This window comes from Carcharhinus amblyrhynchos, chromosome 19 (genome assembly GCF_965287045.1).
Source record: "Carcharhinus amblyrhynchos chromosome 19, sCarAmb.v2.hapA, whole genome shotgun sequence".
Taxonomy (NCBI): domain Eukaryota; kingdom Metazoa; phylum Chordata; class Chondrichthyes; order Carcharhiniformes; family Carcharhinidae; genus Carcharhinus; species Carcharhinus amblyrhynchos.
In genome coordinates, this window is record NC_137342.1 from 5,158,437 (window position 1) to 5,174,957 (window position 16,521).

At 44.3% G+C, this 16,521-nt stretch overlaps 1 protein-coding gene across 4 annotated transcripts in view; it reads left to right on the forward strand.

The window, feature by feature from the left end:
* Positions 1 to 16,521, forward strand: part of eea1 (early endosome antigen 1) — a 94,025-nt gene that overhangs the window by 36,457 nt on the left and 41,047 nt on the right. For 3 of the 4 annotated variants that reach the window (XM_080207177.1, XM_080207175.1, XM_080207178.1), the window contains 7 exons: positions 1,932 to 2,087; positions 3,290 to 3,304; positions 6,375 to 6,491; positions 9,424 to 9,762; positions 11,664 to 11,813; positions 15,177 to 15,296; positions 16,294 to 16,497. In XM_080207177.1, coding sequence (XP_080063303.1) covers positions 1,932 to 2,087; positions 3,290 to 3,304; positions 6,375 to 6,491; positions 9,424 to 9,762; positions 11,664 to 11,813; positions 15,177 to 15,296; positions 16,294 to 16,497 — 1,101 coding nt within the window. The remainder of the gene's footprint in view (positions 1 to 1,931; positions 2,088 to 3,289; positions 3,305 to 6,374; positions 6,492 to 9,423; positions 9,763 to 11,663; positions 11,814 to 15,176; positions 15,297 to 16,293; positions 16,498 to 16,521) is intronic. The other variant, XM_080207176.1, reaches the window with a different exon arrangement.

Consider the following 16,521-nt stretch of genomic DNA (forward strand, 5'->3'; position numbering starts at 1 on the left):
ACAGATTTAAGGTGGGGGGAGGCAAGTACAGAGGAGATGTTAGGGGTAAGTTTTTCACTCAGAGGGTGGTGAGTGAGTGGAATCGGCTGCCGTCAGTGGTGGTGGAGGCGAACTCGCTGGGGTCTTTTAAAAGACTTCTGGATGAGTATATGGGATTTAATGGGATTGGGGGTTATAGATAGGTCTATAGATTGGTAGGTGTTGATGTGATCGGCGCAACTCGTGGGCCGAAGGGCCTGTTTGTGCTGTAGTGTTCTATGTTCTAAGAGATAAATGAAGGCCCTCCCATCCCAGATGGAGATGAGGAGGAGTTTCCTCTGAGGGTTGTTAGGGTTTGGAATTCTCTCCCACAGGGAGCAGTGGGAGCTGGATTGTCGAACATATCCCAGGCCGAGTCAGACAGGTTTTTGAGTGACCAAAGAGGTCAAAAGTCATGGGGGACAGGCAGGAAAGTGGACTGAAGGCCACAGTCAAAGCAACCAGGATCTTATTGAATGGCGGAGCTGCCTTGAGGGACTGAATGGCCTACTCCTGCTCCTAATTCTTGTGATCTTATGCTACTTTAGTCTAGGCCTGCACATGACTGCAATCTCATAGAATCCCTGCAGTGCAGAATAAGGCCATTCGGCCCATCGAGTCAACACCAACTGCAATCCCACCCCAGACACTCTTCCCATAACCTCACATATTTACCCTGCTAATCCCCTGACACCAGGGTCATTTTATCATGGCCAATCAACCTAATCTTTGGAGTGTGGGAGGAAACCGGAGCACCCGGAGGAAACCCACGCAGACACGGGGAGAATGTGCAAACTCCACGCACAGAGTGCCCTGAGGCTGGAACTGAACCTGGGTCCCTGGCACTGTGAGGCGGCAGCACTAACCATCGTGCCACCCTGGTTAACCGTCACTGATTCAGGGCATCTAGAGATAGGCTATAAATGTCATCTCACATCCTGTTGAATTGTCTTTAAAAATGTGTGCAAGAAATAAATAATGTTATGTGGAATTTCCAAGCTGAATCATAAAGTGGGGAATCCTCAGGGTAAAAGGAATGAATCAGTAGGTGTTTTCAACCCTTGAATCCTTCCCTTCCCTTGTTAGTAAATGTGAATCTCGGAGTTTAAGCGGTATTATTGGTGGGCATTAAATGGAAGCCTAGCTACTGGCTTAATGGTAAGTTACTTGGTAGTGTTGACGAGCAGAGAGATCTCAGTGTCCATGTGCATAGATCCCTGAAAGTTGGCACCCAAGTTGATAAGGTTGTTAAGAAGGCGTACAGTATGTTAGCTTTTATTGGTAGAGGGATTGAATTTCAGAGCTGAGAGATCATGTTGCTGCTGTACAAAACTCTGGTGCGGCCGCACTTGGAGTATTGCGTACAGTTCTGGTCGCTGCGTTATAGGAAGGATGTGGAAGCATTGGAAAGGGTGCAGAGGAGGTTTACCAGGATGTTGCCTGGTATGGTGGGAAGGTCTTATGAGGAAAGGCTGAGGGACTTGAGGTTATTTTCATTAGAGAGAAGAAGGTTAAGAGGTGTCTTAATTGAGGCATACAAGATGATCAGAGGGTTAGATAGGGTGGACAGTATGAACCTTTTTCCTTGGATGGTGATGGCTAGTATGAGGGGACATAGCTTTAAATTGAGAGGTGATAGATATAGGACAGGTGTCAGAGGTAGATTCTTTACTCAGAGTAGTAAGGGTGTGGAATGCCCTGCCTGCAATAGTAGTGGATACACCAACATTAAGGGCATTTAAATGGTCATTGGATAAACATATGGACGATATTGGAGTAGTGTTGGTTAGGTGGGCTTTGGATTCGTTTCACAGGTCGGCACAACATCGAGGGCCGAAGGGCCTGTTCTGCGCTGTAATGTTCTATGTTCTAAGATTGATCTGAAATCTCGTTGGGTTGTGTTTGCATTGTAGCTTCAGCGACCTGGACTGGAGGATGTGGCAGTCCTGAAGAAGGAATTGGTTCAGGTTCAGACTCTGATGGATCAGATGAGTCTGGAGCAGGAGAGGCGATCGGACAAACTGACTGATGAAAATGAGCAGCTGAAGGTGCAGCGTAACACAGCGGAGGTAAGGTCCCCTCCTGGCCTGTCTGACAGCCACCCTGATTAGGCTGGTGAAATTAAATGCTGAATAATCTCCTGTCATTCGAGCTGAGCTTTTAAACTCCTGAGGTCTGTAACTTGCCCTTGAAAACCTGAACTGTTTCTCAAAATCTTACAGCTCAGGAGGTGGCAATCTGACACACCGTTCCTATTCCGGCTCTGAAAGAGCTATCCAATTCATCTCACACCCAAACTCATTTTTTCCACGGATTATGTATTCAATGTGCTTCCAAGATCCAATTGAATGTGCTTGTGCCACCCTTTGTGACATCCAAATCATCATAACTGACTGCAATTGAATGAATGCCATAAAACTCAGAATCTCACCTTATTTTGCTTCTCCATTACTTCATATTAAATGTTTAATCAGCACATTTTTGTCTGTGTCTGCACATGCTTGCATCTGCGAGTAGGTCTGTGCCTGTGTGTGCGCATATTTGGTTGTGTGTGTGTGTGTATTGGTTCTGAGTGTGTGTGCACGTGTGCGTGTTTGGTTCTGAGCGTGCGCGCGCGCGCGTTTGGTTCTGAGCGTGCGCGCGCGTGCGTTTGGTTCTGAGCGTGCGCGCGCGTTTGGTTCTGAGCGCGCGCGCGCGTTTGGTTCCGAGCGCGCGCGCGCGTTTGGTTCCGAGCGCGCGCGTGCGTTTGGTTCCGAGCGCGCGCGCGCGTTTGGATCCGAGCGCGCGCGTGCTTGGATCCGAGCGCGTGTGCGCGCGTTTGGATCCGAGCGCGTGTGCGCGCGTTTGGTTCCGAGCGCGCGCGCGCGTGCTTGGATCCGAGCGCGCGGGTTCCGAGCGTGTGCGCATGCGCCGCGTACTTGGGGCAATTTTAATCTAACGTCCAGGCAGAGTACCCATGGGATGGAATGAAATGCTGTTGATTTGAAGAGGATTGTAAACCAGTCTTGTACCCAGTCTTGCCGGTTTGTGGCTGGGTGGGTCGTGCCCTGTGTCCTGAGGGAATCGACTGAGCCAGTGCCAGTGCGATGCTGTGCTTTCTTTCATCCTCCTATCGTTTACTTCCTCCCAGTTCTTGTTATTCAAAAGGAGTCAAAACTGTTGAATCTCTCACTGTGTGATTTTGTCATTTGTAAAGTTGTTGAATTTCTCTCCATCTGCCATGCTGTCATTCTTCATTTTCTGTTTTTCTTCTGATTGCTTCCCCATGGAGAAACTTAAACTTGAGGTAAACCTTCACACTATCCCTCTAGAACCAAATCCTGCCAGACCTTAAGCAGCAAATCAGTTTGTAATCCAATCATTTCTGGTTCGTGGTGGATTTATTTGTTTAAAATTTTGATCACTTGATTGAAAAGCTAACATCTCTGTAATTATTTATTGGGAGTCACTGTTATTATTGAAACTGCATTTACTCACATGAGTCAGTGTGTTTGGAATCTCATGGAACACTTTGTGTTGCAAAGTATTTGCTCTGCTTTTCCAAATTTGGGGTGTCCCTGCATCTCTTTCACACAGCTGTGATGAGTCATGGTTGTGGCTGGAACATTTGAAGATGCTCTAATGATTTACTGCACCCTCTCACTCTGCAAGACATTCTGTTCTAAAGCTGAGTTCTGCACACTTGTTGGAATCAGGAACACACATCTCCTTCAGTTCAACACAAAAGCTAACTGCTGCAGAGACCAGAGTTCTGAAATAAATTTGAATAGGAAAAAAGCTGGGAAATCTCACCAGGTCCTGCAGCTTCTGTGGAGAGAGATATAAAGGTTAGCCTTTTGGGTCACTGATCTTCCTTCAGGACTGAAGACAGATAAGCATGTCAGAGTTTTTGAGGAAAGGTCAAGGAGACGGGCAGATCAAAGGAGAAAGTCTACGACAGGGTGGAGAGCGAGGGAGATTAAAGAACAAAAGATTTCATGGAGCAGCAGCCAAAGGAAATGGATACAGCAAAGAAAGGTTATGTCCAAATGAGGAGTGAATGGCTCCATAAAACCCATTGGCATGCAAGGTGAAGAAAGAAATGAGCTGAAAAATGACCCAGGAAACAAGAAGAAAACACCTTGAACAAGCTGGAGACTGAGGTTATGAACTAAAGTTGTTGGATTCTGTGTTGAAGGCTGTCAAGCGCCTTGTCGGAAGATAAGGTGCTGTTCCTCAGCCTTGCATTGTGCTTCATTGGAACGCTGTGGACAGAGAGATCAGAGTGGGAGCAAGGCAGAGAATTGAAATGATTTGCTTGCTCTTGCAGACTGGACAAAGGTGTTCTGCAAGCGGTTAGGCACGGTCTCTGTGTCGGGGAGACCGCATTGTGAGCAGCAAATACCGGATTGAAAGAAGTACCAGCAAATCACTGTTTCGCTTGGAAAGGAGTGCGTGAGACCTTGGACTTCGACAACTTTAGATCATAACACCTGCCTCCATCTTGTTCGATGTGTTGTTTAAAAATCTTTGCTTTGTTGGGTCAGTCTTCATCTCGTTTGTCTCTTTATTCCTTCATGTTACATTCAGACATTTTTTTCCTTCAGTCATGCACTCCTTATTTCTACGCAATCTTTGTTTCTTCACAATCTATTCCCATTCTTTTTTGGTGGTTGTATCAAAAATCTTGTTATTTAATCTCCCCTGACCTCCATCCTATCACAGACCTCCTCCATTGTTCCAGCCCCCACCACCACTGCCTTAATGACGCACTGCTGCCTCACAGCGTCAGGGACCAGGGTTCAGTTCCTGGCTTGGGTCAGTGTCTGCATGGAATCTGCACGTTCTCCCTGTGTCTGTGTGTGGGTTTCCTCTGGGCACTCTGGTTTCTTCCCACAGTCCAAAAGACGTGCTGGTTAGGCACATTGGCTGCACTAAATTCTCCCTCGGTGTACCCGAACAGGCACCAGAGTGTGACGACCTGGGGATTTTCACAGTAACTTCATTGCAGTGTTGATGTAAGCCTACATTAACGTGACACTAATAAATGAACTAAAACTTAAAAGATTTTTACATTGTTCTCAACCAGATACGTTCACCCCGTTGTTCTCCACAGGTGCTGCCTGACCTGTGTGTTCTAGTATTTTTTGTTCTTTCAGTTTAACTTGGTTTAGTTTTTAAAGCAGTAAAACTCTAGTGAGTCACAAAGGGTCATTATTAATTAGGTTAAAGAATGGGATTGTTTGTATTTTGTGTTCAAATGTTGGTCAATAAAGTCTAACTCTGTGATGGGTGGGAAGGGATGCCAATTTAGTGCAGCACCACAATCATATGAAGCTATCGGTGGACCATGCTGCTACTTAGTTTATGGTAAGCATCAGTTATTGCTGCAAGTCTTTTTTCCTTTGCCACAAAAAACTAATTTTCACAAATGATCGCTGAAAATTGGAACGGGGAGGCCATTCAGCCCTTTGAGCCTGTTCAGCTTTTGGTTAAATCTTGCCATAAACCAGAGTTTCTTTTTTATTTCATTTGTGGGTCATGGGCTTTGCTGGTCAGCCAGCATTTATTGCCCATCCTTCGTTGGGCCGAAGGGCCTGTTTCCCGTGCTGGGTTGTTCTTTGTTGCCTATGGGCAGTTCAGAGTCAACCACGTTGCTGTGGTTCTGGAGTCTCATGTAGGCCAGGCCAGGCAAGGATGTCAGATTTCCTTCCCTGAAGTGCGTTAATGAACCGGATGGGTTTTTCTGACAATGGTTTCATGGTCAAATTCCTATTTCCAGATATTTTTATCAAATTCAAATTCTACCATCTGCTGTGGAAAGATTCGAACCTGGGGCCCCAGAACATTAGCTGAGTTTCTGGATTAATAGCCTAGCGATAACACCACTAGGCTGTCGCCTCCCCAGTCTACGACTACAATTGTGGAAATGTAAGCTTAAAGGAAGATTTGGGCCGTTGGGTGCGATGTCTGGAAAATCTTTCACACTCAAAGGGTAGTGGAAATCAGGAACTCGTTCTCTTAAGTTGCTGAGGTTGGAGTCAGTTGAAAATGTCAGGTTTGAGATTGAGTTGGGTAAGGGGTAAGGAAGCAAGGTGAATAATTCATGGAGTAACGGTACAGGTCAACACGCTCCAACTGAAAGGCTGAACATGCTCAGGGGGCTGAATGGCCTCCCCCATTCCCATTTTCAGCTGTCATTTGTGAGAATTGGTTTTTTGTGGCAACTTAGTTATTTTTTGATACCCAGTGTTAGGGTGTCATTCACTTCCCACGTCTTGGTCTGCTTTTTTAATGACTGAGTTTCCTTGCACTTTTGACCAGAAACTAACAGCTTCAGCCAGTAAATCTTGCTTGTTTTTTTTGTTTGCTTCAAGGCATCAGTGGCTGAGCTGAAAGCAGAACTTGCTAGAGTTGAGCAGGAGAATGCTGTACGGTGCGGGGAGGTACAGAAGGCCCAGCAGGAGTGTGAGGAGATGAAACAGCTGAACCAGGTGTGTGAAGTGTCTGTCAAGGAAGCTGAGCCTTGTCACTGAGGATCCCGTGACACGTTGTCAGTGGGAGGTGACACGTTCTTCAGACCTTAAATTTAAATGTATAACTCATCAAACAGCACATCCTCATTTTTGGGCAGGTTGGGTTAGAACCGTTTCATTCTCCAAAATCGGGCATCTGGTATCCAAATCTCAGTGCAGGTAATAGAACTGTTTTTCAATTATTAACACAGATCACTGATTAAAGCCAACGTTTAGTGCCCATCCCTAATTGCCCTTCGGATGGTGACGAGCTGCCTACTTAAACTGCTGTAGTCCATGTGGTGTAGGTGCAGCCACAGTGCTGATAGGCAGTGAGTTCCAGGATTTTTGACCCAATGACAGTGAAGGAACAGTGATGTATTTCCAAGTCAGGATGATGAGTGACTTGGAGGGGGATTTCCAGCTGGTGGTGTTCCCATACGTCTGCTGCCCGTGTCCTCCTAAATGGTCGAGTTTGCGGGTTTGGAAGGTTCTGTGGAAGGAGCCTTGGTGCAGTTTGGATGGTACACATTGCTGCCACTGTGTGTCAGTGGTAGAGAGATTGAATATTGGAAGGGGTACCAATTGAGTGGGTTGCTTTAGGAATAACAGCAATTTTAATTATAAATTAATTGTATTTAGTTGTATACAAGTGGTGGGCTTTTAATGGGGAATTCACTTGTTCCTATGAATAGGAATAAAGATTAATAAATGGAGACAATCTCTAATGATCAGGTTGGGAGTTGTACGCTGCAACACACCTCTCTAAATAAACACTGGATTGGCTCCAGTTCGTTGTTGGACTTCATGGATTAGAACAGACAAGGCATTGGAGAGAATGTGGAGGAGATTTACTGCAGTGGTACCAGGGGTGAGGGGCTCCAGTTATCGGAGAAGGTAAAATTGTTCTCTTTTCAGCAGAAGAGATTAGCAGTAGAAATGTAGGTAATATTGGAAATTATGAGGGGTTTTGATTGAATAGATAGCGAGGAAATAATTGTGAGTGGCAATTGGTGACGAGAGGACCCAGTTTTAAGATTACTGCTGATTAAAACGGGTCAGGAGAGGTGGGATTTTCTGGAGGTGGAGGAAGATGAGAATTTTTTTAAAGTAGTAAAGCTACGCGCTGGAATACACTGTGTGAAAGGATGGTAGAAGCAGATTTAGTTGTGACAATGAAAAGGGATTAGGATGTGCAGGTGAAAAGAAGGAATTCTGTAGACCTGTGGGAAGGGAGCAGGAGAATGGGAAAACTAGCACAGGTTCAATGGGTTGAATGGCCTCCTGCTTAGCAGGGTTGACTTGACTCTAATTTGGTCCAAATTGGACATTGCCGACAGGTCTAAAGTCGTCTCTGGTATTTCAGCCAGTGTGACATCAGGGTTTTATAATGAGTGAAAACTTGATCGGGTGATGTTTTTGAACAGTAATGAAAATAGGAGCAGGACTATGGCCATTCAGCCCATCGAGCCTGCTTCACCATTCAAAATGATCATGGCTGATCAGGCACTTCAATGCCTCTTACCTACACTATCCCCATAACCCTTTATATTATTGCCAATCAAAAATCTATCAATCTTTACCTTAAACATACTCAGTGATTGAGCTTCTACAGCCCCCTGGGGTAGAGAATTCCAAAGATTCAGTCCTCAGTGTAAAGAGATTGTCTCTGCCCGAAATGGCTTCCCCCTTATTTTGAAATAGTGCCTCCTGGTTCTAGACTCCCCGGCCAAGGGGAACATCTGATCTGCATTTACCCTGCCTATTCCTGTAAGTATTTGGCAGGTTTCAATGAGCTCACCTGTGTTCCAGTGTTGAGCACGGGTTTGCTTTTAATGAATTCTCTGAGTGTGGGATTTGCTATTGTTGCCCATCCCTGGTCACCCTTGAGGAGATGTGAGCCTTGGTGAACTCTAGCTGTTTCACACAGCCAAGCAACCACTTCAAGGGGCAGTTAAGAATCAGCCATGTTGGTGTGCAACTGGAGCCATATAACCAGGGTAGGGCAGCTGGCCTGCGTCCTCAATCATAGGAAAACTACAGCACAGAAGGAAGCCATTAGGCCCATCTTATCCCTGCCAGCCCAAAGCCACTCAGGTGCTGTTCCCTGAAGGACATCAGTGAACCCATCGGTTTTCTAACAACAGGCTGACTGCTTTGTTGTCACTTGTTCTCACACTGGTATTTTGTTTCCAAATTATTATAAATTGAATTCAAACTCTCAAACTGCTCTTTTCTTCATTCAGAGATGTTCTGTTGGCAAGACAGGTATTTGTCCCTTAGGAGGGGTGCTAATAAGCCATCTTTCTGAAAATGACCACGTGGCTTGCTGAGACATTTTGTTCAAGAGTTGACCTCATTGCTGTGGGTTAGGAATGGCACGTAGGCCTGACTGCATCAGAATGTCGGATTTCCTCCCCTGTGGGATGGGTTTATGTGACAATCCCATGGTCTCGATTCACCATTTCAGAAGCAAGCACAGTTTTAATTCCAGATTTATTTGTTGAGTTTAAATTTCCCCGATGCTGAAAGCAGAATTTGGACACAAGTCTCCAATTGTTACTTCAGGCCTCTGACCCAATGAACTACTAGTTCACTGTAGCCCCGTTAATTTGTTTTAATTTATTATTGTCACATGTATTAGTATACAGTGAAAAGTATTATTCCTTGAGTGCTGTACCGACAAAGCATACCATTTATAGATAAGGAAAGGAGAGAGTACAGAATGTAGTGTTACAGACATTGCTAGGATGTAGAGAAAGATCAAGATCATTAAGGCGGGATTTGAACTTATTCTCTCGATCCTTGCTTGATTAGCAACATCACTATAATAATAGTTGCATTAACAGCGTGAAGCCTGTAAGCATTTGTAATCAATCTACAATGCAAATTTGTTGTTGCGTTGTTTCAGAAACTGTCAGAAAATCAGTCCAGGAAGGAGGTTGAGTTCCAGCAGCTGCACGATCGTCTGAATGAGGCAACTTTAAGTAAGAAGAGTTTACAGACCAGCCTGCAGGAGAAGGAGCTGGATTACAAGCAGCTGCAGGCAAAGCTGTCGGCTGCTGAAGCCCTGATGCAAAGGGCGCACACTGAATTGGGTCAGAGTGGGGAGACGAGCCAGAAATTGAAGGCAGAGCTGTTGGAGGTAGAATCCAAGTACCAGCAGCTTCGGGCTGAGTTCAAACAGACACAGCAGCAGAGAGAAGAGAAGGAGCAGCAGAAGATCCAGCTGCAGAATGAGATGAATCAGGTGAGGTGCTGGCAGTGAGTGGGAAGTTTTCAATGCTGCACCCCAGGATTTCCTGTGTTTCATTGGTAGGAATGGAAATTGGGTCGTCAGGAATGAGAGTCGATCACTCAGCCCTTGAACCTGCTGCACAGTCCGATTAGATCAGGATCATTGCTCCATATCCTTCTTTTCTAATCTAGCAATCTCAGCCTTGAAAGCTCAACTTGTTTCCCGGCATCTACACTTTGCTGAGGAGAGTCCAGATTTCTTCCACGCTTTGTGTAAAACACCAGCATGAGCCAAGTGGCCTGGTTTCTGTGTTGTAAATACTATAAATAAATACTATAAATAAGTATCAACAAATACTATATCAAGTGATATTAATAAATACTATATCAAATGATATTAGTAAATGTATCAAATAGTATCAATAAATACCATATTAAATAATATCAATAAATACCGTATTAAGTAATATCAATAAATACTATATTAAATAATATCAATAAATAAAGTATAAAACTTATAAGTGGCGCAACCAGACCTACATTAACACTAATGAAGTTACTGTGAAAAATCCCCTAGTTGCCACACTCTGACACCTGTTCGAATACACTGAGGGAGAATTTATCAAGGCTAATGCAACTAACCAGCACGTCTTTTGGACTGTGGGAGGAAACCAAAGCACCTGGAGGAAACCCACGCAGACATGGGGAGAATGTGCAAACTCTACACAGCCAGTGATTCAAGCCAGGTCTCAAACCTAGGTCCCTGGTGCTGTGAGGCAGCAGTGATCACCGCTGTGCTACCATGCCAGCCATATACTACATAAAATAACAGAAATACCATCAATAACTACTATAAAAACTGTATAAGATTCTATAATAAATAACTTAATATTATGTAATAATTACTATATAAAATGCTATAAACAAATACTTTATAAAATATAGATACATAAATATTGTAACGCTACATAAATATTAATAGCAATAATATATTAATGAATACTATGAATACTTTATAAAATCTATTGTATAAATACTATGTAATAAGCACTACAACTAAATACTGTAAATCTTATATAAATATGATACAAAAAGTTCTCCCGATCTCACTTCTGAATGGCCTATCTCTCATTTTAGACTTTGCTCTGGTTTTGCTGTTTTCCCAGCAGAGAAAACAGAATTGGACAAGAGTTTTACTGCAGTGATTTAGAAACCTTTCTGCTTGGAGCTGTAGGGGTTGGATGGGGAGCGCATTGTCCGGGAAGCCCCTGCCCTAATGTCTGAAAGGGAGTGTCAGATACCATTCCTAATTCCTAATAATAGGAAGTGGTGCAGGTTGAAGCAGTGAGTTTAAGATCCTGCTGGGCTATCACTGCGTATTGAGGCAGCCCTTCAGACCCAGTGACTCTTTAGAGATAAGTCGCATGGGGTTAGAACCTTTAAACTTTGCTGTGTTTACCCCGGTCCAACGCAGGCGTTTCTACAACATCACTATTACTGAGACCAGCTTTTAATTCCAGATTTATTGATTGAATTTAAATTCCACCAGCTGCCCGTGGTGGGATTTGAACCCATGAACCCAGAATCTTGGCCTCTGGATTACTAGTGCCGTGACATTACCACCATAGTGCCATCCCTTTCAAGTTCTGTCTGTCTGTATATTTTTTTAAAAACTCATTTTCAGTAATTTAAAATTTGGGTTACTTGAGAATTGACACTAAGTTTCAGGTATGTGGAAAATTTGGAATTTGGTGATGTGCAAATGATTGTCACTATAAGGGAAAACCCTAGCCTACGTTTTGTTGTAGTGTGAACGATTTGTGCTGAATATCTGCACTTCTCAGTGTGGTGGTTGGATGGCCACAGGCCTGCTTAGTGATCTGAGATGTTCATTGAACTGGGTCTTGTTGATAGCTCCACGCCAAGCTTCTGGAGACTGAGAGGCAGCTCGGTGAGGTGCAGGGCCGCCTGAAGGAGCAGAGGCAGCTGTCTGGCGAGAAGTTGAAGGATAAAGAGCAGCAAGTGGCTGATCTGCAGCTCAAACTGTCCCGCACCGAGGAACAGGTAAGGAATATCTGTAGAACGTGCTGTACGATTGACTCCTGTTCTTCTCAACTCTATTTTCACCCCCTCAGTCTGAGCAAAGCACAGTTCATTCACTCTTGTTTCTAAAGAATTCTTGACCCAGGTGTAATGAGCACTTTACAACATTCAGTTTATTTTCCTAAGACTGTGGGTAGGGAGGGAGTGAAGCCACTGGTGAGAGAATAGACCCCGTGGTGGGAGTGTTAAAACTTTCATCCCTAGCTCAGTAGCTAAGCCTTAGTCATGGATGGTATCCATTTCCACCTCTTGTTAGCTCCTGGTCTCATCACATCTCGAGTTTAATCATCTTGTTCACACCTTCAATCTGCACAGGATCTTGACTGCCCCTTTCTCTGGAGCCTCTCCTGTCCCACCATTCACTTCTAAGTCAGAAGATCGAGGGTCTGAGCCTCATACTTGAGTGAGCTTTGTGAGCTGACCCGGGTGTGCTACATTCTAAGGCGCTGTTTTTTTGGATGAGACGTTGAACTGAGATGTTGCCTGTCTTGTCGGCTGGATATTATAGATTCCATAACAAGATGAGGAAGAGCAGGAGAATTCTCAGTGGCCTCCCAATTGTTCGTCTACCAACATCACCCACAAGACAGATGCAATGGCAACTTATTGGTCAATGTCCTGATTAACAAGATGTTTCTACTTTTAATTCGTAATTCTGTAGAAAATAACCAACATGCAAATTTTTTTCCCCAGTATTCAATAAGTAAAATATTTTACTCTGGAACCGAACGTATTTCTCATACCTGGTAAGCCACAGCAATCATTTAGTGTCTTCATGTTTGAAATTTGGTCATCTCATTGGTGTTTGCAAGCTTCGCTGTGTGCTGGTTGGCCAATAAAACACCAACTCTTGGGCTGAAAAGCCCCTTTAGCGTGTCCTGAGTTCCCATCTCTATAATGTCTTCCTTTTAAATAGTCAGCTGATTGCCAAATATCATCTCAGACACTTCTTGAGCTGTTTGTGTGTGTGTGTGTAACATCGATTTGAGGTATTTTTAACTTGAATTACAAAATGATTTTGTTGACCCAGCTGTGGTGTAAACGAGTCTGGAGGAAGCCAAGTGCAAGCTGAATCTTGGCACGTTGTACATTCATCAATATGTAGCTAACGTGGGAACAAAGTCACATAGACAGTGTAATCACCTTCCATTAAAAATGGGCATTTTCACAGAGGAAATCTTTAGCAACTGCCCTGTAATGATATTGAAAATCGTAATCCTATCCCATAAACATCGTTAATGTTGGAATTGTGCTGCACTGGAATACATGCTGGAAGTTGATAATTAAGCACAACTGGTTCCAAATGGGAAAGGATTAGCCAATCGTAGAACCTACAGTGCAGAAGGAGGCCATTTAGCCCATCGAACCTGCATTGACAACAATCCCATGTTGGTCCTATCCCCATAACCCCACATATTTACCCTCCTAGTCCCCTGACACTAAGTGGAAGTTTAGCATGGCTAATCAACCTAACCCACGTCTTTCAGACTGTGGTAGGAAACGGGAACACCCGAAGGAAACCCAATGCAGACACGGGGAGAATGTGCACGCTCCACGCAGACAGTGACCCAAGCTGGGAATCGAACCCGGGTCCCTGGCGGTGTGAGGCTAACCACTGTGCCGTCCACTACTACTTGTATGGGAACGTAAACCGGTTTATTCTGAGCTTCTGGGAGGAACTGGAGGAGTCTGTGACCTTGGAAATAAACCTGTTGTAAGGTCAGACTCATTCTTCCTCAATATGCAATTATTGGAATTAACAGTAGCTTCTGCACCCTTTTTATAGAATCCCTTCAGCCCAGAAGGAGGCCATTCAACCCATTGAATCTGCAGCGACTCTCTGTTGGAGTATTTCACCCAGGCCCTATCCTCGTAACCCCACATATTTACCCTGTTAATCCCCCTAGTCTGCACATCTTGAGATGCTAAGGGGCGATTTAGCACAGCCAATCTACCTAACCTGCACATCTTTGAAGCGTGGGAGGAAACCGGAGCATCCAGAGGAATCCCACACAGACACGGGGAGAATATGCAGACTCCACACAGACAGTCACCCATAGCTAGAATTGAATCCAGGTTCCTGGCACTGTGAGGCAGCAGTGCTAACCATTTATGCCACCATGACACCTAACTCTGTTCTTTCCCTTGTTCTGTGGTCGGTACTGCTCTCGTTTTATATCAGCAGCAGTCTTATTGATATCCCTTTTTGTGAAATAAAGCAGCTGGTGTAGATTTTATCCATGCCATTGAAAGTAAACTTTGACCCTTGATATATTTGAAATGTTATTTGATCAGTGCCAAGTTTTAGCTTTGAAATTGGAGTGAGTATATCAGCTGTGACCAGCAGAGGCTGAGCAAATACTTGCGTACAAGAGAGACCCCCAGCAGTCAGTATCTCCACTCAATCGGCTGACAATATACCAGCTTCTCTTATACGTGAACCAATGCAGAGGACTGTAATGTCAACCAAGCCACCCTCACTTATTGGAATTTCATCACTGGGGGAGATGGTTTTCTTTTATTCACTCATGGGATGTGGGCATCGCTTGCTGAGCCAGCATTTATTGCCTGTCTCTAATTGCCTTTGAACTGAGTGGCTTGCTAGGCCATTTCAGAGGACTTTTTCAAGTCAATCACATTGCTGTGGCTCTGGAGACACCTATAGGCTAGACTGGGTAAGGATGGCAGAGTTCCTTCCCTAAAGGACTCTGGTGAACCAGATGGGTTTTTACAACATTCAGCAATGGTTTCATGGTCACCATTAGACTTTTAATATTGAATTCTAATTTGACCATCTGCTGTGGTGGGATCCAGAGGATAATCTTGGTCTCTGGATTACTAGCCCAGCGACAGTATTGCTACACCACTGCCTTCCTATGTGGTTACATGTGGTATGGAGATGATTTAAACATTGCAGAGCTATGATGAGTTGATCATGATCCCACGCACTGCTGGGAGGGGAGGAGCAGGCAAAAGGGGGGATTCTCTGGGGAGGGAGAGGCTGAAGATAATGCAGATTCTTGCTCTGTGTCATGGTTCCCAATTTATAATGGTGTTTGGAAGGAGTTAAGGCTTATTATCTGCTGTAGTTTGTGGTTCTTCACCCACACCAAGGTCAAATATTCTTTTACCAAAAGAGAAAATCCTGGAAAATCTCAGCAGACCTGGCAGCATCTGTAAGGAGAGAAAAGAACTGACGTTTCAAGTCCAGATGACCCTTTGTCAAAGCCCTCAAGTCTTCCTTTGCTGTTTTCAAGGCTGCAACTCTCCTGAAAGATTTTGTGTGTTTTTTTTTAAACTGCATTATCGTTGGATTCCTTTCAGGTAAAGGAAAGTACAGCTGCTACGACTGAAGTGCAGCATCAGCTGGACAAGTTAAGACAGCAGCACCAGGAGTTACAGACTGGTCAGCAGAACACCACATCCCAGCTGAGGGAAACACAGGTATGCTGCTCACCGCCCTGAGTCATTTAACAAATCTCACCTGGGGGAATAGTAAGCTGCACAGTTAGATTGTCGAAAAACTGTAATTTTGATTTAGGCAAAACCGCTTACTTTCAGTCCCGAATTTTCCCTTTGGAAGGTGGCAGAGAGTCACATGGGATGTAGGCATGCCCACAGGAAGGAGAATTTCGCCCAGTGACAGAACGGAAAAGCAATTGTAGTTTAAGTGAGAGTGGTGCGTGACTTGAAGGGGAACTTGCAGGTAGTGATGCTCCCACGCCTCTGCTGCCCCTTGCTCTAAGTATTAGAGTTTGCAGAGACTGGTGGGTCCTGTTAAAGAAGCCAAAGTGAGTTGCCGCAGTGCTGCTTATGGTCTGCAGAGTGGAGCAAAGGATCCAGGCTGACACTCCAGTGCAGTACTGAGGCAGTGCTGCATTGTTGGAGGTGGTATCTTTCATATGTGACATTAATCTGAGATCTTGTTTGCCTTCTTAGCTGGGTGTGAAAGATTTTGTTTTGAAGAAGGAGGAGTTATTCTTTGTGTGCTCGTCGATCTTTATTCCCCAAGCTACGTGCTACTTAATAACAGATTATCTAGTCATTATTACACTGTTGTGCAAATAAATTGGTTGTTGCTTTTCTCATATTACAAAATGGACTACACTTCAAAATGTTCTTCATTGCCTGTGAAGCACGCTGAAACATTCTTAGCTTGTGAAAAGGTTTCTGTAGAAATAAAATCCACTCTTTTCTTCATGCTGTGCCTGTGCAAATTGGCGATGGCCATCTGCTTATGAAAAGAATTAACAATATTGACAAGGAGCTTCTTTTGTGTTTGAATGTTATGTGGCCTGCAGTGATTTACAGGTACAATATTCTCAACACAAGAAGTCTTTATTGATTATTGGAATTGCTAAGTATTTGCAATGCCAAAAAGAAGTGTTTTTACTTTAAATGCTGCTGGAGTACCAATCATCTCTGGCATTTTGTGCTTTAGAACGATCTAGAACAAGTGCTGCGCCAGATTGGGGACAAGGACCAGAAGATTCAGAACCTGGAGGCCCTGCTACAGAAGAGCAAGGACAGCATGGTGCAACTTGAAACTGAACGGCAGGAGCTTGTTGCCAAAATTCAGGATGGCAAGGGCGAGGTGGCCATTTTGAATCAGTTACAGGAGAAGAACCATGGCCTACAAGACCAGGTAGACCATCCTGCTCTTCCATTT